Source organism: Mercenaria mercenaria, chromosome 8 (assembly GCF_021730395.1).
Source record: "Mercenaria mercenaria strain notata chromosome 8, MADL_Memer_1, whole genome shotgun sequence".
Taxonomy (NCBI): Eukaryota; Metazoa; Mollusca; class Bivalvia; order Venerida; family Veneridae; genus Mercenaria; species Mercenaria mercenaria.
Window position 1 is genome coordinate 33,630,707 of NC_069368.1, and position 25,640 is coordinate 33,656,346.

At 33.7% G+C, this 25,640-nt stretch overlaps 1 protein-coding gene across 1 annotated transcript; it reads right to left on the reverse strand.

Moving 5' to 3' along the window:
* Positions 1 to 43: 43 nt before the first annotated feature.
* LOC128559010 (uncharacterized) lies at positions 44 to 23,702 on the reverse strand. Its single transcript, XM_053549702.1, has 3 exons — positions 23,144 to 23,702; positions 8,948 to 9,100; positions 44 to 950 (listed from the first exon to the last, which is right to left on the reverse strand). Exons 1-3 carry the CDS (start codon positions 23,160 to 23,162, stop codon positions 823 to 825), a joined length of 300 nt encoding a protein of 99 aa, XP_053405677.1. The 5' UTR covers positions 23,163 to 23,702; the 3' UTR covers positions 44 to 822.
* Positions 23,703 to 25,640: the final 1,938 nt, after the last annotated feature.

Here is a 25,640-nt window from a genome sequence, read left to right on the forward strand (position 1 = left end):
TGTGTTGTATTATTTTATTCATAGCAGTGTATTGATGTACACATGCATGTACAATTGTTACATTAAAGTTCCGGTAACATTTCTGTAGTTCTGTATGACTGAACAAGTTTAAAGATGAATAAAATAAGTTTTTACTGTTTCAGTGAATAAATTACCAACTGTTGGATTCTTTTAGTTTTTATCCACTGATATTTCTAAGCATAACCTGTTGAACTGAAGTTGGATTGGACCCGCCCACTTAGATCAATAGGGAGAGCGCAGATCTGTGGATTGTGGGGTCTTGATTTAGATCCCCAGGAGAGGCGTATGTTCTCCATGACAATTTGATACTAGACATTGAAATTGTTTGTCCATCACCTCGGATTCATGTGGGAAAGCTAACAGTTACTTGCGGAGACAGGTTTGTACTGGTACAGAATCCAGGAAAACTGTTTGGTAAATGCCACCGTTACATAACTGAAATATTGTTAAAAAATATCGTTAAACCCTATACAAACCCAATAAAATGAAGTTGGAGAGCTTAAACAACATTACTGTGCAAGTTAGATATTCTGACGGGCATCTTCCAGTTCACAGTCATTTTGTTAATATTACTGGGTCATAACTGGCCCGATAACAAATCAGAGTGAAAGTTTAGGCTGTCTCACCTCAAAATATTATTTGAAGTGCTGGGATTTTAACTGAAAATTCAGACTGCAATACTATAGCAACTAAAACATTTCCCGGACATGTTTAATTAATCTCCATGTAATTTATAAGTTCTCTAGAACTAGGATTGCGCTTTTCCATCTGCCATTATATCCTATATATTGATGCACATCATTATTTCTGGATTAAATTCTGAGGATCCACCATACAGTACAAGCTGGTCTCCAACAACTGCACCAGAGTGTTGTCCCCTTGCTTAGGTATATCCCCAGACACACTGGGTTGTAACCACTCCTTAGTTTCTGCAACAATATGAACAATATGCCTTTTACGCTAGTATGTTTAAATTCCATCCCTTTTTACACTCGCAATCAAATCTTAAAGCTGAAAAAGTGCATAACTTGATAAAGTCAACATATACATTGCTTAATACTTCTTGCATAATATGCTCAAAGAATCTGTAAAATATGTGTTGTCTAAATTATAAATGAGGGTTTTCTACATCCCCTATATGACCAGTTTCAAATTCTTTGGGTTTTCTATAAAAATTGGGGGTGCAAGCATAAAATATGTCAAGGGAATACAGATATAACTGATTTTTTCGATCCTTTTACAAAGGCAGAATTACTGGGGGTTGATAACTTTTGTTTGGCTTCCTCACACAAAAGGCGATGTACCGTGGCATTGCCCTCGTCATACTGTAAAAACCTATGCCTACTTTCTGCACCCACAGGGAATCTCCATTTTAAAATGGACGTATGCAATGCAGAGATTTACTTAAGGATGTACGAGCGAATTTTTTCTAACGTTAAGAATTTTTTCATACCCTGTGAGCTTGAAGTACATTAGTTTCTAAGACAAACAAGAGCAGAAAAAACATAGGTCACCGAACTCGTTTAAATTTTATATGGTATTTTCTTCACCTACTGTTTACGCATTTCTGAAATTTTGTAAAATTGAAAAAATGTTGGTACTTTATAAAACATATAATATCCTACTTAATCTTATAGGGATTTCAGGTCTTACAGGTTAATATGAATATATGGTGATGTCAGTTATATATAAGCACAAATGTCACTAACAAATCTCTTTAATTTTTACATGTTGACATAATTACCCCACCCACTTCATTTTCAATGGAAAAAACGTATTTAGATCTAAAAAAAAAACTCTGACGTTAAGATTTTTTAAAATATTTTGCAGCATTAATGACACACAACAATGCTTCAAAATGGAAAGAAAAAAAGTTGGGGTCACCGTGCATCTAAGAGATTTATTAAGAAAAAACTGTTAAAAAGTGGTAAATTTTGATATTTTTTGTTCTTTTTGTTTTAATTTATTTTTCCAGATAATATAAAGTGCTATCTTGAAAACTTTTATTTTATTTATAGCTTAACATTATATGTATCAGTCAGAAAAATATCAAAACCAAACCTGATCTACATTAATAGATATTTGAAATTACCTGTCCCTACCCCATTGTAAATCTTACGTCAATTTTAGGCAAATGCCAGCCAAAAATAAGGGTGAAAAAATTTTTTTTCGCAAAAAGCATAATATATTTGGTTAAATGGTACATTATTAGCCATATTTTAATTATTTAGCATTATTTTTTGGCAAAACTTTTGTTAGAAAGCAATATTCGAAGAAACATTTTTCAAAATGGCGGATATCCTGAAAAAAAAACGCTCGTACATCCTTAAGAGCAAAACAGATTCACAGACTCAATTTATTAACAAGAGCTGTCCGTAAGACAGCGTGCTCAACTTTTCTCAGTGCTTGACTCTGAATTAGAGCTCTGCCAGTAAAACAAATTCCAATTTAAAAAGGGACATAACTCTGTCAAAATTCAAATCAGAGTTATGGGAATTGTGTCTCCTGGTGTAGACTTAGATAGTAAATAACTATTTTGAGTTTCAAGTCAAAAGCTTTAATAGTAACAGAAATATTGAAATTTATCAAAAATTTTAACAAAAAATTCTAAGTTAAAAAGGGGCATAATTCTGTCAAAATTCAAATCAGAGTTATGGGGATTGTTTCTCCTAGTGCAGACTTTGATGGTAAATAAGTATTTTAAGTTTCAAATCAAAAGCTTTAATAGTAACAGAGATATTTGACTTTATCAAAAACTTTAACCAAAAATTCTAAGTTAAAAGTTAAAAAGGGGCATAACTCTGTCAAAATTCAAACCAGAGTTATGGGAATTGTGTCTCCTAGTGTAGACTTTGATAGTAAATAACTATTTTGAGTTTCAAGTCAAAAGCTTTAATAGTAACAGATATTTGACTTTATCAAAAACTTTAACCAAAAATTCTAAGTTAAAAAGGGGCATAACTCTGTCAAAATTCAAACCAGAGTTATGGGAATTGTGTCTCCTAGTGTAGACTTTGATAGTAAATAACTATTTTGAGTTTCAAGTCAAAAGCTTTAATAGTAACAGAGATATTTGACTTTATCAAAAACTTTAACCAAAAATTCTAAGTTAAAAAGGGGCATAACTCTGTCAAAATTCAAACCTGAGTTATGGGAATTGTGTCTCCTAGTGTAGACTTTGATAGTAAATAACTATTTTTAGTTTCAAGTCAAAAGCTTTAATAGTAACAGATATTTGACATTATCAAACATTTAAACAACAAAATCTAAGTTAAAAAGGGGCATAATTCCGTCAAAATTCAAAACAAGAGTTATGGGGATTGTTTCTCCTGGTGTAGATTTTGATGGTAAATAAGTATTTTAAGTTTCAAGTCAATAGCTTTGATAGTAACAGTGATGTTTGACTTTATCAAAAACTTTAACCAAAAATTCTAAGTTAAAAAGGGGCATAATTCTGTCAAAATTCAAATCGGAGTTATGGGGATTGTTTCTCCTGGTGTAGACTTTGATAGTAAAGAACTATTTTATGTTTCAAGTCAATAGCTTTGATAATAGAGATATTTGACTTTATCAAAAACTTTAACCAATGGCGACGCAGACGCTGGCGCTGGGGCGAGTACAATAACACTACTAAAAAGGTACCGAAAACTAAAACATTCTGTGTATGTGCATTTTTTGTTCAAAACCACTTTCTTGTAAAATCTGTACTACTTTCTGTGTTTTGTGCACGTTTCGTGTTACATATGTATGTGAACGGGGAAACTGTCCAACTGATTATTTGCTATTTATGACACCTACAGTATTATTTATTTTTGTTTTGTTTTGTTTAATGTTGCACCAACACAATTATACCTACATTAACTTAGAACCAAACTAAGTTAAAATCAACAGGAAAAATCAGAGCAAATTCAGATGATATCCAGGCTTGGGGTAATCGAATACAGTAATTGTAATCACCTGGAATTGATTACTCAAATACAAGTATTCAAATGTAGTTGATTACTCACCTCAATCTGATTACATGTAATCATTCCAGTGAATTTTCTGCTTGTAATTATGATTACTTTTGATTACTCTTTGATTACTGGAGGAATAGTATGACACCAGGGTATAAATATATAAATATAAAAATGTATGTGATTATCTAATATGGTTGCTTCACTTCATCTGAAGAATATTCCTAATGTATTCAAAAACAGTTCAGTTCATTATTATCCCTTAACAATTGAGAGGTATGATAAATGCAGTTTGCCATCTTATTATAGTCTTAACTTATTAAGGATCAATAACCCACTGTGTCACCTACATTATGTACAGTGGGTTCAGGTATTATGCACAGGTGAGAAAATATGACATTAGCAGTTAACATACCAACAATTTACACCACAATGCCCCTGGGTAATGCAAACATGTCATGCCTGAATTGAAACCAAAATGTAATTATTAGATTAAGGCTAATTTATACTTCAAAATTTTTGTAAGCAGTCCCTTCTCTGCAACCAACCATTCCTTTCACTGACAACACTTTACTGAAAGATGTCATAGTGGGTGCTGAATTATTTCATTTTAACCCAAGGGTTGTTCTGGACCCATAAAGGCCAAAATGTAAAATGTGCCCATCCATAATTTCTGTGGGTGCATTGCTGATATCTGACTTTTCAACCTATTTGAAGATAAGTTTTTACGCAGCTTTTACTAAAGGTAATTGATTTTATATAAAAATACCTGGAAGCATAAATAACGAATATTTATTAGAAAATGGAAATTATGTTTTAGTTTGTTTGCCACAGCTTTCAATAAAGGTTAAATAAATGCAATAAATTTTACAAGTTAATGATGATTAGTGCAATGATAGCCTACAGTGACAGACAATGCCAAAAATGAAGTTTCTCGTTTCCAGATTAATGAATCATTACTTGCATTGTCAAATCTTTTGAATCATTAATTGCATTATCAAATCTGTAAAAGTTAACAGGAGGGTCATGATGACCCTGAATCGCTCACCTGAGTAAATTGAACCACATGTTTCAAATGGCAAACTGATGCTAAAATATTAGAAAGTAGATCAGTAGGTCAAATTTATGGTCACTGAAAGACAGTTTAAAGATTGGTGTGCAAAACTGTACATGTCATCCAAATTTCAAGGCTGGATCTTAAACTAGAGTGGTCACAAGCCAAAGTTTACGCACGGACACGGACAATGTAGACCTACTGACCTAGTTTTTGACCGCAGTTGACCCAGTTTCAAACTTGACCTAGATATCATCAAGATGAATATTCAGACAAACTTTCATACAGATCCCAAGAAAAATATCGACTCTAAGAGGTCACAAGGTTTTTCTATTATTTGACCTACTGACCTAGCTTTTGACGGCACTTGACCCAGTTTCGAACTTGAACTAGATATCATCAAAGTGAACATTCTGACCAATTTTCATGAAGATCCATTGAAAAGTATGGCCTCTAGAGAGATCACAAGGTTTTTCTATTTTTAAACCTACTGACCTAGTTTTTGACCGCATATAACCCAGTTTCGAACTTATCCTAGATATCATCAAGGTAAACATTCTGACCAATTTTCATGAAGATCCATTGAAAAATATGGCCTCTAGGGAGGTCACAAGGTTCTTCTATTTTTAGACCTACTGACCTAGTTTTTGATCGCAGTTGACCCAGCTTCAAACTTGACCTAGATATCATTAAGTTGAACATTCTGACAAATTTTCATGAAGATCCATTTAAAAATATGGCCTCTAGGGAGGTCACAAGGTTTTTCTATTTTTAGACCTACTGACCTAGTTTTTGACCGCAGTTGACCCAGTTTCAAACTTGACCTAGATATCATCAAGATGAATATTCTGACAAATTTTCATACAAATCCCATGATAAATATCGCCTCAAGAGAGGTCACAAGGTTTTTCTATTATTTGACCTAATGACCTAGTTTTTGAGGCACGTGACCAAGTTTCGAACTTGACCTAGATATCATCAACATGAACATTCTGACCAATTTTCATGAAGATCCATTGAAAAATACAGCCTCTAGGGAGGTCACAAGGATTTTCTATTTTTAGACCTACTGACCTAGTTTTGGACCGCACGTAAACCAGTTTCGAAATTGATCTAGATATCATCAAGGTGAACATTCTGACTAATTTTCATGAAGATCCATTGAAAAATATGGCCTCTAGGGTGGTCACAAGGATTTTCTATTTTTAGACCTACTGACCTAGTTTTGGATCGCATGTGACCCAGTTTCAAACTTGACCTAAATATCATCAAGATGAACATTCTCACCAACTTTCATAAAATTCCCATGAAAAATGTGACCTCTAGAGTGGTCACAAGCAGAAGTTTACGCACGCACACACGGACCACGGACGCTGCGCGTTCAAAAAAGCTCACCTTGTCACTATGTGACAGGTGAGCTAAAAACCATATATTCAGTTATATATAATTTCTGTCATCCAAACATACGGTTATTTTGAAAGTAATCAAATGTAATCATGATTACTAGAGTGCAAGTAATGTAATGTAATCAATTACTGATGCAAATTTAGAGTAATCAAATGTAATTGTAATTAGAAAATATGAAAGTAATTGTAATGTAATCAATTACTGACACATGTAATCAGCCCCAAGTCTGATGATATCAGCATCATATAAAACGAGCAAATTCAGTGCATATATATCCCCCAACAAATAGGTTGTTGTGCGAATGAGGGGTCTAGATTTTGAAAAATATTTAATTTCCAGATATGCTACATACAACAGGAGTGAGCAATTTATTATAATGTGATTTATTTTTAAGCAAATGCTTAAGGTAACACAAAATACGCCAATAACTAACTTAAGTTAGTTAATATATCCTGACAAAAGTTGATTGTATATAACTGCCCTAAATCTATATTTGTATTAAATTTCACTAACATCAATCAATCGGTTACTTCTGATGATGGAATTTATAGATTTTATATGAAAGGGCAGTAACACTGCAGTTACTAAAGAGATCCTGATAAAAGATATCCAAGCACCATGCCCATCATTGATCTGTCTGTTAAATTTCATGAAGATCTATCATTGGGTTACTTTGTTATGTAGAAGTGTATATATCAAACTATTGAAGGGCTATTGCTCCATAGTACAGTGTAAATGAAGTGATCCTGATAAAAGTTGCACCCTACAGTGATCTTAGATCGATCAAAAGGTTACTAAGTTACAGTCAAAAATTCCAATATTTTACTAAATCAATAGGAACAAAGCTCGTAGAATATGAAATGCCCCCCTTTATGCATTCAGTAAATGCACAAGAAACAAAAATTATTTGGTTAATGAACACAAAAGTTCTACTGTTCTGGGTTAATGTGACCTTGACCTTTAACCTATTGACCTCTAAATCAATAGGGTCAACCTCCCTGTAACGTTTCGTGATCATAGGCCCAAGCGTTCTCAAGTTATAATCCGGAAAATGTTTAACTGTTCTGGGTCAATGTGCTTTTGACTTTTGGCCCACTGACCTCAAAATCAGTAGGGATCATCTGCTGTTCATGAACAACCTCCCAATCAACTTTAATGATCCTAGGCCCAAGTGTTCTTGAATTATCATTTGGAAAGATAGTTCCGGGTCACTGTGACCTTGATCTTTTGCCTACTGACCTCAAAATCTATAGTGGTCATCTGCTGATCATGATCAACCAACCTATCAAGTTTTGTGATCCTGGGCCCAAGCGTTCGCAAGTTATCGTCCAGAAACCGTTTAACTGTTCTGGGTCACTGTGACCTTGACCTTCAACATACTGACCTCAAAATCAAAAGGGGTCATCTGCTGGTCATGACCAGCCTCCCTATCAACTACCATGATCCTAGGCCCAAGCAGTCTTTAGTTATCATCGGGAAATCATTTAACTGTTCCGGGTCATTGTGACCTTGACCTTTGATCAACTGATCTCAAAATCAATAGGGGTCATCTGCTGGTCATGACCAACCTTCAGGTCAACTTTCAAGATCCTAGGCCCAAGCATTCTTGAGTGATCATCAAGAAACTTTTTTATTGTTCCGGGTCATTGTGACCGTGACCTTTGATCTACTGATCTCAAAATTAAAAGGGGTCATCATCTGGTTATGACCAACCTTCCTACCAGCTTTCTTGGTCATAGGCCCAAGTGTTCTTAAGTTATCATCCAGAAACGGACTGGTCTACATACAGACCAAAAGTCATCTGAAAAAAAAATACCCCTCCTTCTGTGAAAATACTGAAGGGAAATAATACTATATGTGAGCAAGGTTCATGTGCTAGTTAATGATTATTTGAGGTTTGATGGTTTTAACTACAATACTATTTCGGAAAAACTCAGACACAGGCAGCCAGATTGACAATGCCAAACCTTTATTCATTCATCTTTGGTGGGGGCCGGATTAGAACAACCACACCAAAACAAATAATTTCTAAATACATGATTAGATTTGCTTTCACTGTATGAAATATCCACCAATTGAACTTTGGGCTGAAGGCTATAACACTTCACAAATTTTCAAATTATTTGCTCATTTTCTCAAGATACGTCAACAGGACTGTCTAACAACTAACGCTATAAACCTGCACAGGGGATATCTTTTTGTTTCAGTAGCTCTACATGATAGAAAAAAATTCACTGAATGAACATTGGATGCATTTTTTTATGCAAGACGTAAGAATGTTCCTGAAAGTATTTTGTGTTCACTTATGAAACATATTTCAATCTTTCATCTAAAACAAATTTTCTTTTTCTTCCTTATGTTTCCAACAGCTAAATTTTCTGCATTTTGTAGTTCTGTCTGGTGAAAAATAAACCTAATATTTTCACGGTTATATTGAAGTACCAGTACTTCACTTGAAATGCTTTATAAAACACTCCATGCATTTTCAAAAGACCATATTATTACTAACCAGTATCAAATATATGGAAGTCAGCAAGATGATTATTATTCTGTTCCCTGCCTCCCATAACAACTACTCTTTTACCAACACCTGTTGTGTGAAATGACCTTGCAGCCGGCCACTGACCTTTCACCTCCATCTCTAGATCCCACTTTCTTGTGTCTGTAAAAAGTTCATTGTTTTACATTACCAAGGGTAAGAAGAAAAAGACATTTTCTTGACCAAATATTACTGACATTAATAAATGACAATATTTGGAACTGATGAGTGCCCTAAATATATCCCAAAGCCCCTTGTAACAGTAAAAATAAGCATCTTAACAAAGTTTCACTAAAATATCTCCACACAAACCCAGAAAGTTGGCATCCTTCCCTTAGACAACCATCATTTTATTCTTTAAAAACCTTATTACAAATGGAAAGTGCACATTAACTAAACATCAGGATCTGGAGACAATATTGCCGAGTCATGCTGACAGTCATAAGCAATGTTGCTTCCAGTGTATGTAATCCTTTTTTAAAGTCGAGCTAAAAACTTCCTTACAAACACAACATGTGATTGCTTGCTTGCTACCAAATTATACTTTGACATCATTAAAATTCAAAGGAGACTAGTTTTTGGTGAAATTTATGGTTGTCTCGTTTCATGCAACTAAATCCAAACATTAGTAAGTAAAACTTCCCATTGGTTTAATTTTCAAACCAACAAATTTCTGAGAAAAGTGTGCAATTTCAAGCCAATTAAATTACAAGATACCACAGAATACTAATAACATACCAACTTATTCATAATGGCCTTACCTGCGTGACACTCGGCAGTTAATATGAAAACTTATTTAAGGTTTAGCAGTATATCACAAAACAACAGATTTTTTTTAACGAATGAACAGCATCTTGACACACAACTTATCTGTCCAGTACATGTTTTACTGCTCTGTCCCACAGAGTTGGATACTTAAAATATTCTTAATGAGTTGTCCCCCTTTAAATAAGAATGCCATTTGTAAAGAAAAAATGTAAACAATTGTCAAAAACGATGTTTTACCTAGTTATGTAAAGTTTAAACACTCGCACGATGTTGCAAATGCATCAAAACGAAGATGTGAAAACAGCTTTTAAAAAATGGTGAGTTTTTAAAGGCGCTGAACTGTCCAGAAGTGTGGCCCCTTCATGCAGTCCCTTTCCGGAATTCAATACATATATCAGTAAATTGATAATGGTTTTGTAGAATAATATAAATGTTTTATATGCTGTCAAATTTTCAAGTAAAACAATGCTTTCTTTCCATGATTTGATGACGTTCGAACTTTTTTCTCTGAAACATGGACCTATACCTTAAGTGGAAGCATATTGCTACATTCACGGTTCATATAGCAATGCGGAAGGGGTGCATATTCAAACAAGAGCTGTCCGTAAGACAGCCAGTGCTCGACTATTCGAATTGCTGTCCCAGAAGCAAGAATATTACAGTAAATGAAAAAAGAACTGTTAGTTTCAATGCAATATGTACATTAGTTCTGGAGACTTTTTACTTCTAAACCAAGATAATGGGTAAGGAAATCATATTATGGATGTTCACAATGATCAACAAGAGCAATTATACTTCAATATAAATTAATGATTGTATATTAAGATAACTTCTACAGGTATTTCATTATTATAGTGTTTAAAGTTGAGACCTGATACAATAAAAGGAGTTATAAAGGACAGATCATTTGGTATATGGGGAAACAGTTTATTTAGTACAAAAATGCCACTATCAAACTATAGAAACAAAATAAAGTAGAAAGGCCATAAATGCTTTTGTCATAGAAGACTGTAAAAAATTAGTAAAACATACCATTTTATTAAAGTAGTAGTCTGCACTCCTTTGCCATAATGTAATGACACATGAAGAAATGGAGTTCTTGAATAGACCGCAAAAGATCAGTGTGGTGTTTTGATATATTGACATAATCAGATGTAAAATGTATCTGATATTGCAAAGGTAGTGTAGTTCTGGCATTTTCATAATGTCACACACTTGCATCTTAAGTTGGTTAGTTTCTTGACATGATGCCCATTCCTTTATTCGATATAGTCACTTTCTTCAGAATTAAGTTGTATCAAAATGCACAAAGTCTGTTCTGTAGGAAGTAGTATAAATAAATAAAGAGCGCAAAGAACAAATGTAACAATGAGCAGTATATGCTGATTATAAAATATTAAAACAGTTCTTAGACTACTGGTACTCCTTTGGTATGGAATGTCACACAATAATAAATATATATACACATGATACTTATATATGTATGTATATATACTGTCACAGATATTTAGTTAATTATGTCTCTTCGTTTTGTTTAAAAGAAATATATATTGCCTTGTGGTCTGAGAAGTGGCTTTCTATCACACTACATTCATATGGTATTGTCATGTTTAAACTGACATATATGTGATCCAGAACTGATCCAAAATCTGTAGTAGGAACTTTGATACACTGAGTGCAGTGGAGTATTTCCTCAATGAAATTGGTTTCTTGGCTTAAGATATTTAAATTAATATCACCAAGGACAATGAATGGTTGATCCTTTTCGCATAAAGTGTGGTAAAGCTTCCGAAGAAAATCCTTCAAGAAGGAGGTAGTTGTTTTTGGCGACACATACATAGCAACTATGGTTAGCAGTGGCATCTGTTGTATATCACAATTTACCTCAATGTTAACCATTTCCACATAATTGTTCTGTGAACATTCATGTCCATTTTGCACAGAAATATCCAGAGAATTTTCTGAATAAACAGCTAATCCATAGCTTCTGTTGACAGGACTGTCAAACCTTTGCAGTTTGAAGTTTGAAATGGAGTAAGTTTGTGCTTCATCTTGAGTGCAAAGTTTAGTTTCAGCAAAAATAGTAATATTAGATGAATTGTAGCATTCACCAGCTAGAATGTCTTGGAAATGTTTCCTGAGTGATCTCACATTTTGGTATACAATACTGAAGTAACCAACTGTCTGAATAGGACAAGTAAGTGAAAGTGAGGACAATCTTAGACGTTCCATTTCTTTGACTACATCATTATCAACTTTGAATGCTTTCATATTTAGATCTCTGATTTTGAGGTTTTCTAGTTTCGTAACTCTTGATAAGCCTACATAATGGGAATGTGGGAAATGTTTTCCTGAAAAATCCACAACAAGTGACTCCATAGTGTCTCCTTGACATCTGTGGCAAGTTTTAGCAGCTGCACAACGTAAAGGAAATTGCTCTCTCAAAACCTTAGCAGCCTTATACTTTCCTACAGAAAATTGCCTTTTGATACGATGTAATGGTGTCCAAGTCAGACTGATGCCTTTTGTGTACAGATTCTTGTGCTGAAGTCGACACTGTTTACCCATTTCAGTATTTTCAAACTCCACCCATAAATACTTGTAACGTCCTGATTTATCCACTGGCCCACATGCAGTTAGAATACAAGGTGCTCCATTTGCAAGGCCGTCTTCAACATCAAAATTTGTTGAAAGTTCATTTCTAAGACCTATAGCAGTGTTGAGATTTTCTTCCAGGTTCATGGTTTTAGAAGGGTCTTTTGGGATTTTCAGAAGTATTCTTTGTTTTACTTCAGGTGTTACATCTCCAAGAACCACATCTATTGACTTGTTTCTTATCTTCTGTGCTTGATGGGTTTCACATACCACTTCATTGTGTGTCTGGACTTTTGCCTTTGTTAGATATATATGTGGAATATGGATAGGATAATCTGGGTGATGTAAATCTGTCTGGATGCTATGTTTCTGAAGAACTGTAATATCAGATTTAGTTTGTTTGTTTTCTCTAAATCTATTAAGAAGTTCAGCAAATTGTTTACTGTCTTTTTGACGCATTATCTGTAGCAATTCAAACATACGGAAATTTTCTTTCCAAAGATTTACTGCAAGAGGACCGTATTCATCTTTTAGGTTTGAAAATATCCAACCATCAAAGACTGGTTTCAGCTGGAAGAGGTCTCCCACTGCAAGAATGGATATTCCACCAAATATTTTTGTGGATCCCATTATCTGTTGGAGACGCTGGTTGATAAATGAAAACATTCTGTTTCCAACCATTGAGATTTCATCAATGATGAGTAATTTTACTTTGGCAAATTTACATCTAAGTGTATTTAGTTTGTCACTTGTAAGGCTCTGGTATGAAAATCCTTGGCTAGCTGATATTGAAAAAAGTGAATGTAGCGTATTTCCTTTAATCAAATAAGCAGCCTTTCCTGTTGGAGCAGCAAGTAAAACCTTTGGCTGATCTGGATTGGAACCTGGCTTAAAGTTGAACCAGCGAATAAGAGCCTGGTAGATCAATTTTACCACTACTGTTTTTCCAACACCAGCTCCTCCGCTGAGGAACACATACAATGGTTCATTCGTTGTTTTGAAGTGATGAAGTAAGTACAGAAAAAATCTGCGTTGGTCTGTGTTTAGGGATGCCACTTGTTTGTAATATTCTTCATGTGGAATTGCATTCTGTATGATTTCAAGTTTCTGGGAAGTGCTGTCACACATGAATTCAGAATATACTTCTAATTCTTCTGAAGTTGCTGCTAATGGCCCATACTCAGCACTTTCTCTGTGACCTTCTTGCTCATCCATCTCTTCCTCAGCTTGAGTTTGAGGAGCAATGTTACACCAACCTGCTTGAATTTGTTCTTTGAGTAAAGTACTGGCAGTTTCCACTGCTTGCTCAATTTCAACAGAATTGTGGTTGTATTCTTTTATCTTCTCCTCAATGACACTTTTATCTTTTATTGCAAAATAGTAATCAGTAAATGTTAGACAGTCACCAATGATTGATTTTTCTGATGTCCATGGATGAAACAGTAATAAAATTTCTCGGAAGTAATTTTCCTGGTCCACCGACTGTTGGTATCGAACATACCTGATGATGACAGGTCTTTTTCTTTTTTTCAGAATGTTCTTATCAGGTAGAATAAATGTATCATGGTTTTCCTCATCAGCGTCATCAGCATCCTCATCACTTTCTGTTTCATTTCTGTCAATTTTCTTTTTGTAGACAATTTTGTATTTTGCTACAAAGTCAGCGAGACACAGATTTTGAAGTTTCTTTGGTCTTTCTGCATATCTGTCAATAATACTTTTAGCATGTACATCATGTGAATCATCAGGTAAGCTTTGTATTACAGACAAATTTTTCAACATCATAACACGTTCTTGTGGTGGTGAAGTGTTGATGAAGACAACATCTCTTGAAGACTGTTTTAACGGCATTTGAAGAATAAAGTATACTGCCTCCTGTGCTGAAACTTCAACATGATTTAAAAATTTGTGTCCTATCGAGCGGACCTGTTGTCTAAGATCAGTGTTCCCTTCTTTGGCTTCGTTGACTGCATGGTAAAGCAAGTTGGACATGCCACGCTGAGACTTTGCAATGTATGTAACAACATATACTGCACAGGCATAAGCATCCAACACATACTGGATATCTAAATTGGCTCTCCAGCACTGCAGCAAGGTTTCATTGTAAGAATTAAGTCGTGTTTCATGAACACCTCTTTTTAAAAAGATTTTCTTTGTAGTGACTGAAGACCTAATGGCATTTATGTAATCTTCTTTTGTCATTTCCATGGTTTTAAGGAAGTCTGTAAAATTGTAAATTTCTGTAGTTTTTCTCAAATCTTCCATCTTTTTTGATATCTTTTTCCAGTTCTCTGTATGTTTCTGTCTATCTTCTGAAGTTGTGCATTCGTCTAAAGGGTCAAGAATACAGGTTTCCTCCATTGGTGGTAATGGATAATTAAACCTACAGATGCACTCGCCCTTCTTCTTGCAAGATCTACTATGGTTGTGCTCTTGTAATGGTATAAGATTGTCCAAGTGTGTGTTTCTCTTACATGTCACATATGTGTCCACAAAGTGAAGAACAGCCTTTTTACTTTCTTCATCTTCCTGTAGCTTTGGGGCTCCATCTACCCATACAAACATGTGTATATGTGGTGAGCCTCTCATCTGGAATTCCACCTTATAAAAGAAGTCAACAATTTTTCCAACTGGATTTAAAGAGCTTAGTAACACATTATTGATAAGTTTCTTTACCTGGTGGTCAAAGTGTCTTGCACAAGTCACTGGATCTTTTCTTATAAGTGCAGATTTTTGGAAGAAAGTCAGATTAGCAATTTCTTCTGATGAAAGTATTTTCCCATTGACTGTTTGTGAAAGAATTTGTAGCAAATGTGACCACTTTGTCTCAGCTGAGGAAAATGACATGAACCAAGTCGGAATTCCAAGTACTCGAAGCATAGCGAAAAGATCCTTTTTTGTCTTTTCCCAATATGGTGGAGAGCCTCTAAGATCTTTAAAAATTTTGTAACCTTCATTGAGTCTACATAACTTTGCTAAATTCTCTACTGATCTCAAATCAGCTGCAGTTTTATTTGAATTGCCTTTTGTTTTTCTAAGGACTAAGTTTGATTTTTCATATATGTGTTTAGCTTGTAATTTTTTCAATTTGAAAAATATATTTGGAATGTTTTCAGCAACTCTCCTGTCTGATCTTCTTAATTCAGATTTACAAATGTCATTGTATGAAAGACTGCTGCTATTTTGTCTTTTTTGACCACAAAAAATTGTTGGAAATGCTAATTCTTCAGCATATTTATCTAAAAAAACACTCAGTGGCCGATTACCTTCAGCTGGTGCAAATGAAAATATTTGTGTTTCTTCTTCAGAAAATAAATCTGCTGGCTGCAACATTGTATCTAATGTCCCAGCAGGTTGCTGTTCTAATGTTGTTTCTTCCCACTCATCATCTTCTTGTTGCACTTCTGTAAAATGATCTCCAGGGTCCTCAGTTGGAACATCCCAATCCTCATCTATAGTAATTCCTTCTTCCTTGTATAATTCACTTGTTTTCACAAGGTAAGACAAGGCTTGATGAACATTGTTTGGCCGTATGCTCTGAAACTGAATGTGATGTTTGTTGGAAATTTTCCTTTTAAGCTTTAGAGGTATGCAGGCATTTTCATCAGTCTTTCGTGGCAGGTGTGTCACTGTTGTATTGATGTTGGCTGGTACGTTTACAACATTACCAGTCAAACTTATCTGACCCCCTCTTGGCAATTCATGTAGCTGCATAAAAGCAATTCTTGGTGCTATAAGTCTCTCTTCAAGATGGGTAATATTCAAAATTTCAGGTTTAACAGGAAAGCTAACATTGATCGCGGACAATGGAGGCAATTTGTTCTTCTTGGCGTATAAATAACATGTAGAACAGATCCATTGCTTTCCATCTACACTTTGTCTACCAACAAATATGTTCTCTTTTAGTTCAGAGTTCAAGCTTACATTTTCTTTTTGTTTTACACTTTCATGGTACCACAACTGGTCACAACATGCACAAATATAAGATGGGCCGGACTGTACTAAATCATGGAATGTGTGAATGAGAGATTCCACTGTTTCAGAGGTTGCTGAGTTATGTTTTCTTTGCTTTTCAATTTTCCTGTATGTATTGTCTGCCCTTTTCATTTGTTTGTGTTCTTTCTCTTTGTATCTATTAGACACATCTTTTTTCTTATTATCATTTTCCAAGGCTCTAAATTCCTCTGAGCATCTTTTTTGACATTTTATTTCCTTTTCCACAAACCTGCTTCTGGGATTTTCTCTCTTCCTTTTATTCTCCTGAAATCTGATTTCTTCTGAAGCTCTGTTTTTTCTTTTTATTTTCATTTCTACAACTCTGCTTCTGACATTACATCTTTTCTTCTCATTTTCTTTATCTCTCATTTCTTGAGATGCTCTTTTTCTTCTTTTTATGTCCTTTTCAATGTCTCTACTTGTTGAACTGTTTCTTTTCCTTCTGTTTTCTTTATCTCTCATTTCTTGAGATGCTCTTTTTCTTCTTTTTATGTCCTTTTCCATGTCTCTACTTGTTGAACTGTTTCTTTTCCTTCTGTTTTCTTCATTTCTAAATTCTTCTGATTTTCTACTTGTCTGCTTTAATTTCTTCTCTACAGTTCTGCTGTTGATACTTTCTCTTTTCCTTCTGTTTTCCTCATTCCGTATTTCTTTTAAGGCTCTCACTTCTCTCTTATGATGCATTTCCTTTGTTCTGTTTGTAAGACTTTGTCTCTTGTAGGCATTTTCTGATTGTCGATTGTTTGATACACTTCTCCATCTCATTTTTCTCAGGTTGTTTTTTTGCTTTTTGGACAGGTTACTGTTGTTATTATTGTTTTGAATGCATTCATTAGATTTGTTTGGCTGTTCATCCACTTCAGAAACGAGCAGCAAGAACAATTCTTGATACTAATGTTGACACTCCATCAGAGGAACTATTTACTACACTAAATTGGATGAAATTTACTGACAGGGTTAAATATAAAAAAGCAATCATTGTGTACAAATCACTTAATGACATATGCCCAGACTACTTCAGAACAAAATTCACATACTTGCACAAAGTCAAAAAAGTTAACTTAAGGTCATTAGATTCAAAACAAAATCTGTACTTGCCAAAGCCAAACATAGAAATATTTCGGAAATGTCTCGATTATTCAGGTCCCAGTCTATGGAATGAGTTGCCTGTTGAAGTCCGTACTGCAGAAAACTTAAGTTGTTTTAAACTAAAATACCTGGCATACTGGAAAGGGTCACAGGTCTAAAAATGGTTTTCAGGGGCAAATTCCACATTTATTAATTATAGAAATATCTGTGTCATTTTCTACTGTTATAATTGTGCATTTTGTATGTGTGTGCGCATGTGTGAGTGTATGTGTGTGAGTGCCTGTGTGCATATATTTCAAATTATTTATTGCATTATATAACTTTTTGTCACGACTATAATTATGTATTTTATTACTATGTTAATTTGAAAGTCTACACTGTTGTAAATATTGTATATATGATGAGGCTCACAGGGAAGATCGGGTTACCTGACTGTGTTGCCTCTTTAAATAAAGTCTTTATTATTATTATTATTATTATTATTATTATGAATTTCTTTTTTCTTTTGAGACATTTGAAACTGATTTTGAATTTCTTTGTATATTTGACTTTCATGTCTGAAATATTCCGGAATATCCAATGTTGTTGTTTGTACATCTAATACAACTTCATAATGATTTCTGTTTTTATGATTGAGGTAAATACTGTGATGGTGTGGCTGAAAATTTCTGTACACAAAATTAGCAGAGTGGAGCAGCCAGTTGTATGAATTACTTCTTTCTGGTTGTGAATACACAAAGATATTCGTTTTCAGTAAATGGGCCATGGCAAAGATTTCAACTTGTGTTGCCCAAGTTTTATCACAGTCCATTTTGGTAGTTCTTAAATACTCTTGTGTTGTTTGATTGCCATCAAATAAAGATTTGCCTAATTGTGGATTTTTTTTCAGATGTTTCACCACTGCTGATCGAAAAAATGTGTTATTTTCTTCAGTTCCAGTCACAACATAGGATATGCTTCTGAAAAAGCAATTTCCGTCACCTTTTATAGTTTTAATATTTGTTGGGATGCCAATGACTTTCCTAACATGATCAGATTCAAATGTAGTATGTCCTGACAGATTTAACATTTTACACTGTTGCCTCTGCCATGAAGATCTGACAGGTTCAAAGTACTGAGCAGTTCTTTCTTCATCGATGACACTATTAATTTCTACCAAATCCTGTGTAAATATGTCTTCATCACTTAACTGATTGCTTGCAGGAATTTTATTATTAGTAGTAGAGACTAATTTTTCCTGCCTATGTGCAGAATCCAGGCTCAAGTGATTGTGATTTTTAAACTTGGACTGTAGATGTCTATGCTTTGCTTCAACACACTTATGAGATTTTTTTTTTTTGAAAAGATGAAAAAATCCTTTCACATAGTAAACAATATGTACATTTATGTTTCTCTAAATTACTTTTGGACTTGTACAGTTTTTTACACTGTTGGCAGGTGAATGTGGTAGCTGTGGAGCAATGGTGATTGACAAAGTTAAACTTCCTTGTGAATGTTTTTCTACATGCAGAACAAATATAGCATTCATGCTCAATGAATTTCTGATTTGTTTTAAATGTTCTATGACACTGCGGACAATTTTTATTTCCAAAGTAAGCATGTGCTCCTCTGTTTGATAGAAGGAAGTGTCTGTGAGCTGAAAAGGAAATAAGCAATTGTAAATAAAGTTTTAATATCAGTGTACTTATGTATAATGTATCAAATAAGGAGATCATTCGGACACACTTAAGTCAAAACAAACTGTGAAAATAGCAGACTTAGTTAAAGACCACTTACATAAAGTAGTTTTATATAAATCGGACAGCTTAACACTAAATGTGTAAATCAGAAAATAATTACTTTTTAATATGTTTAACAACTGATGATTATTGTTTATAAGATATTAATTGTCCATAAATATTTGATGTTCTGTTGCCATCCAAAGTTCAAGACATTTATTTGAAGTATATCAAATATAAGAATATAAGTACCTGAACATCTGACATGTATAAGGTAATCATTTTTTTTTCTACCCTGCTACCTGAAATTAGGGTAAGTAAATGAATTATCATGAACGAAGTGATTTGTTACAGTGCCTCATAGTTTGGACATCTGACAGTCAGTTGAAGATGAAGTAAACATAATTTTCACCAGAACCTCTAAAAGTGATTATTAGACTGCAAACTATTTCTTCTGAAAAATAAAAAATTTAAGGTTATTAGAATAAGTAAGTCATTTAGAAGTGATAAGTTTAAAACAAGTAAGCTAGAAAACTATCAACTGTGTGTATCCTCTTCATTTCTGATAGTGTACTAGCAAACAAGTTAAATATGTAAGAAAGTAAACAAAACAATTGTCCAAAACACATTTTGGCTTTAATTTCATTTAAATTTAAGTATAAGTTAAGTATAAAAAAGAAAATAAATTATGTGCAAACAGTAGATAAATGTATGTTGACTTAAAAATAAGACTGTTTATGCTTTTTGCCAAAATGTATTTTGGTAATGACAATCCATCACCTCTAAAATGTTGACTTACTTACGTACTTCCATGACATAACATCTGAAATTTATTTAATTCTATTAGTGATAATTCATGTCACAAATACAAAAGACGTTTAGGACTAGTAGGAATGTGTCCATTGGACACAAATTACCATGCCAAGTTTTATAAATATAACAACTGTAGTATTAAAGAAACATATGTAGTTCATTTTTGAAATGCATATATATATAGTAAAAAAATCGAACCAGGTATTGTGTACAGATAATTTGTACTATTATTCAAAGTGAAGTTTTGTCCAAAAAGAGACATGATTACATAATTCACATGAAATGTCTCATCAGATGTGTGCACTTAAAGCTTTATAGTTTTTTTAAGTTTTCAGTTTTTTCTGAGGTGGTTCATTCCTGTTTTCATTCTCCCCAATTTTTGCATGAACATTGTTTACATCCACATTGCTCACATCACTATTGTTATTTTGATTATTATTGTTGATTTCATCCTGATTTTTGTTCACATCTCCATTATTTACATCAGCATTGTTCAGTTTATTTTCCTTGCTACCTTCATCATCACTACTTTTATCACTATTACTGATGTTTTCATCCTCTTCATCTTGATCCAGTTCTCTAAACAAATCCTGAGATGCCTGGATTTCAATCTGGGTTTGGAGATGGGTAATCTTTTCTTGGAATTTTTTATTTTCTTCTTCCAAGTTGGCTATTTCTATAGCTTTTTTTTCTTGTAACTGCTTGTATTCCCTTTCTATGTTTGCTAACTTGAATAGCAGCTTTCCATTTTCACCCAATGATTTAGATTTTTCACGAGCAGTGGTATTAAGTTTTTCCTTCAAGTTGTTTACTTCACTCCTAAGGGCATGTAGTTCTTCTAATGCCTTTTGATTTCTAATGTTTAGAGACATAGAATTACATTTGACTCTTCTGGCTAGAGTTTCTAGAGCATGTGTTGCCTCAGGAACACTTTTATTCTGCTTCAATTTATAAGCAATCCCAAGAATTTGAAGCTCTAGATCCGTTATATTGTCTAATATTTTTTTGTCTTCCATTGTGTATTTAATCTGAAAATAGAAATGGATAGTTTTAAGAAAACATCAACAGTTACTTTATTGTCACTCTGGAGGCAAGAGGTGTGACATGTCTCTTTCAGCATGTAACATATTTCCACACAGATTTAAAGGGATGGTTATATCAGAAATGTGTGTAGCGGAAATTTGCTGCAAGCTGCCATAGCCAGAAAATTGTGTTTAATGGACAAAGAGGAAAAAATATTTATTTTGTTGCCATTAATATGCACTGTGTTTGAAATTCTGAGAGCACTAATATTTCTTAGACTGCAGTGCACTTCTGGGATAGAATAAAGAATGCAATTACAAATGTACTACTTTTGAGCTTTTAAGAATTTTGTATCAATATTATAGATGTACTCACCTGAAAAGCTGTTTTATCAATGAAAGTGAACATCCCGTATCTGAAAATCTCCGGAATCTCTGGAAGCATATAATATGATGTTTCAATTCAATATCTGCATTAGTTTTGGAGATAGTAACTTGCATGTAAAACTTTAACCAGGATTTTCTAAGTCCAAAAGGGGGCATAATTTGGCCAAAATAAGGTTCAGAGTTATGGGACTTGACCCAGTCAGGTTGGTAATTGATGTAGAAAAAGAAAAAATAAGTTTCAAATCTATATGCCTTTTAGTAATAGCTGTATGTACTTGCACGCAAAACTTTAACCAGAATTTTCTAAGTCCAAAAGGGGCATAATTTGGCCAAAATAAGGTTCAGAGTTATGGGACTTGACCCAGTGAGGTAGGTAATTGATCTAGAAGAAGAAAAAATAAGTTTCAAATCTATATGCCTTTTTGTAATAGCTGTATGTACTTGCACGCAAAACTTTAACCAGAATTTTCTAAGTCCAAAAGGGGCATAATTTGGCCAAAATAAGGTTCAGAGTTATGGGACTTGACCCAGTGAGGTAGGTAATTGATCTAGAAGAAGAAAAAGTAAGTTTCAAATCTATATGCCTTTTAGTAATAGCTGTATGTACTTGCACGCAAAACTTTAACCAGAATTTTCTAAGTCCAAAAGGGGGCATAATTTGGCCAAAATGAAGGTCAGAGTTATGGGACTTGCTGCTATCAACTAGTTTTATAACCCCGAAGACACATGTGAAGTTTCAATTCAATATCTGCATTAGTTTTGGAGATAGTAACTTGCATATAAAACTTTAACCAGAATTTTCTAAGTCAAAAAGGGGGCATAATTTGCTCAAAATACATGTTAGAGTTATGGAACTTGACCCAGTGAGGTTGGTAATTGACCTAGAAAAAGAATAAATAAGTTTCAAAGCTATATGCCTTTAAATGACAGCTGTATGTACTTGCATGCAAAAACTTAACCAAGGTGTGACGCCGACGCCGACGCCGACGCCGACGCCAGGGTGAGTAGAATAGCTAGACTATTCTTCGAATAGTCGAGCTAAAAATCGATGGTGGGAAAATAAAAAACATATTCCTAAACTGATATAATACTGATGGACACCTGTAATATTCAGTATTTTGTAGATAAGGATGTGGTACTATGAATGTAATAGGAAAACAGAGGTCTTTGTGAAAGTACATTCAACACAAAATATTAAGCTTTTGTATAAGGAAAAAACAGGTTTTTTACGATAACAGTGTTCCAAATAATGTTGAAGGGATGAGATTTTCTTTCTAACACACCAGGTTTGCTTAAACATGTAAAAATTTAACGCCACGTCTGTTCATCTCGGGATGGACGCCATATTTGTCATTGATAAAAAATGTAAACAAAAAACTCAGAGTGGGATTAGCATTGCAAGGGCATAACATGACATTCTACACAATGAATACCTTAGAACAGATATCTAAGATGCTACACAGGTCAGGCGGGTTAAATGCATGATGTCGATCACTTGAAATTCATCTTGAAAAGGTGGTTAATTTTAGTTTGTTTACATGGTTTTTAATTTTCCCACGACTTCTCGGCGATTCACTGCAAATGTATTACTGTGCCGGACGAAAGGTAACTCTAATAAACAACGGGAGACAACTTAGGTGTCAGCACGTGTACGATTTTTAAAAAAACATGTCGATGATTATAATTTCTTATCAAATAATGAATCCTATTCAGATATTCGTCTTTAATATTAGAAAATTATTAATTTCTGTGGACATTTGTCAAATAATATTACTTACAGTGGACTACTTTGCGCATCAAACTGGTTTCCGCTTCAGTTGTGAGGCACTTCCGTTATACTTTTTGACAACAATAACAAAACACAAAATGAATCAATAAAGTCACTTATAAACCGACTGCTACTTAAATCAGTGTAAGTAAAGTTGTTGTTACAACATTATACATGTTCGTTACGTTATGATATAAAGTTTATCTTGAACTGCATAATCCATTAATTATGTTTAGATGATATTGCATTTACAACTTATTTGACCCCGTTTTTTACGTGAATGACAGCATTTTCGTGCAACTCGTGCAAACAGAATTATGAAAAGTATGGTGGAGAATTCAAGGACAAATTATAAATGACATTAAAGTGAGGATAACTGTATATTCGTCCAGTTTTGATCATTGACATTCCTGCTGTTTATTAGTAACTTTTGTGAACAAGATTAGAATGTTGCTTTTGCACATATACACATTGATTGGACCTCTCAACCAAATTTCATACCTTATTTTTGGGATTTTTAAGACAATACAATTCAAAAGTTTGTTGAATGTGTTTTGATATTAAAGTGCATTGTAGTTCATGAATACAAAGTTAAAAATTAATAATGGCAACATTTCTAGGCCTTTATTGTAAGCCACTAGACTTCTGTAACGATAGATGTTTAATGTATTAAGGGGAATATACTCTTTTAGTTTTGTAATGTGGCATTCCTTGACCACCGTATCTTTTCTTATGCACTACTTTGTAAACAAACTAAATAATGTGTTTTAGCTCACATATGCGAAATGAAAAGCAAGACAGTGAACTTATTTCACATTCTTTCTTTAAATTAGAATCTGTAGGACATTGATAAATGTTTGGACAAAGTGAAGCACTATTATTTTCGCACCAAAAAGTCTTAATTGTTGACTTTGAATGTACACAAGAAGTCTTATGTAATTCAACAATAACTTTCTTGTTTCAGTTTTTCTCATTTTTATTTTAGTGAGCAATCCTTTGTGTACTTATAACAGTTTCAACAGTATTCATTTCATTTACCAAAACCTTGTACTTTTTTGCAGGTAAATTTTATAATACCCCACCCACTGTTTTCTAATTTCAAAGTATGCGTCCCCTTAAACCCTTAGTATTCAAAGCAAATTGTATTTCAATAAATGTATATTTAATTTTTTTTTGTTCCTTTATAAGATGTAGAAACTCGTATATGGATATTATATCGATTTCAAAACCTAAAGATATTATTTCGTAAGATAATTTCTTAAACCTGTTTTATTACTATGTCATATAACAAGGAAGTAAATTGTTATTATTATCACAAATAGAGAGGGCAAAATATTTACAATAAAGATCATTATGAAGGATTGTAAACTTTAAACAAGAATAGGAAAGAATAGGACATTCTCTACTGGTATGTAATTTCTTTATTTGTAATTTAATAGATGATTAAGACTTTAGCTTAAGCATACTTAGGTTTCATGACATTACGAAGAGCTGACAATGTTAGAAATAAGACGACAATAATATACTGTACCAAACATGATCTACTTCTTACCGAAAAATAACCCAGTATCCAGTTTGACTAAAACTTCATTAAGACAAATATTCTGATTTTGTTTTATGTAAATCAGGTAGGAAATGTGGCATTTTAAGTGTTCAAAACTAATTAAGTTATCCCAGATTTAATCTAGTGACCTAGTTTTATACTCAAGGTAAACAAGATTTGATGTAGAACTAGGTTTCATAAAAGATAAATAGTGTGACAAAGTTTCATGAAGTTCAGTAAGAAATATGTAGTGTGTAGATTGCTAATAAGGTTTTCATATTATTTGTTCTAGTATAAATTGACCAAATCTTCGACTTCACAGAAGCAAACATTGACAGTTTAAAAAAATCTGGCACACATTGTGCTCTCTAGAGTTTTTAACAAGAGGGTCATGATGACCCTGGATCGCTCACCTGAGTAATATGAGCTACATATTTCAAATGTCAAACTGATGATAAAATATTAAGAAAGTCAGTACTAAGGTCACATTCATGGTCAGTGAAATTCAGTTTTAGGATTTGTGTGCAAAACTGTATGTCATCAAAATTTCAAGGCTGTATCGTAAACAAGAGGGCCATGACGGCCCTGTATCGCTCACCTGACCTATTGACCTAAAGATCATCAAGATTAACATTCTGACCAAGTTTCATTAAGATATGGTCATAAATGTGGCCTCTAAAGTGTTAACTAGCTATTCCTTTGATTCGACTCCGTGACCTAGTTTTTGACCCGACATGACCCAGATTTGAGCTTGACCTAAAAATCATCAAGTTTAATATTCTGACTAAGTTTCATGAACATACAGTCATAAATGTGGCCTCTAGAGTGTTAACAAGCTTTTCCTTTGATATGACCTAGTGACCTAGTTTTTGACCCCACCTGACCCAGATTTAAACTTGACCTAAAGATCATCAAGATTAAAATTCAGACCAAGTGTCATTAACTTATTGATTAAGATATGGTC

What these genes read in the sequence shown, in the direction of transcription:
- LOC128559010 (XM_053549702.1), bottom strand. An exon ending in CTTCCATATATTTGATACTG is followed by an intron (nt 951 to 8,947) that starts GTTAGTAATAAT and finishes ATATTGTTGCAG; the next exon opens with AAACTAAGGAGTGGTTACAA.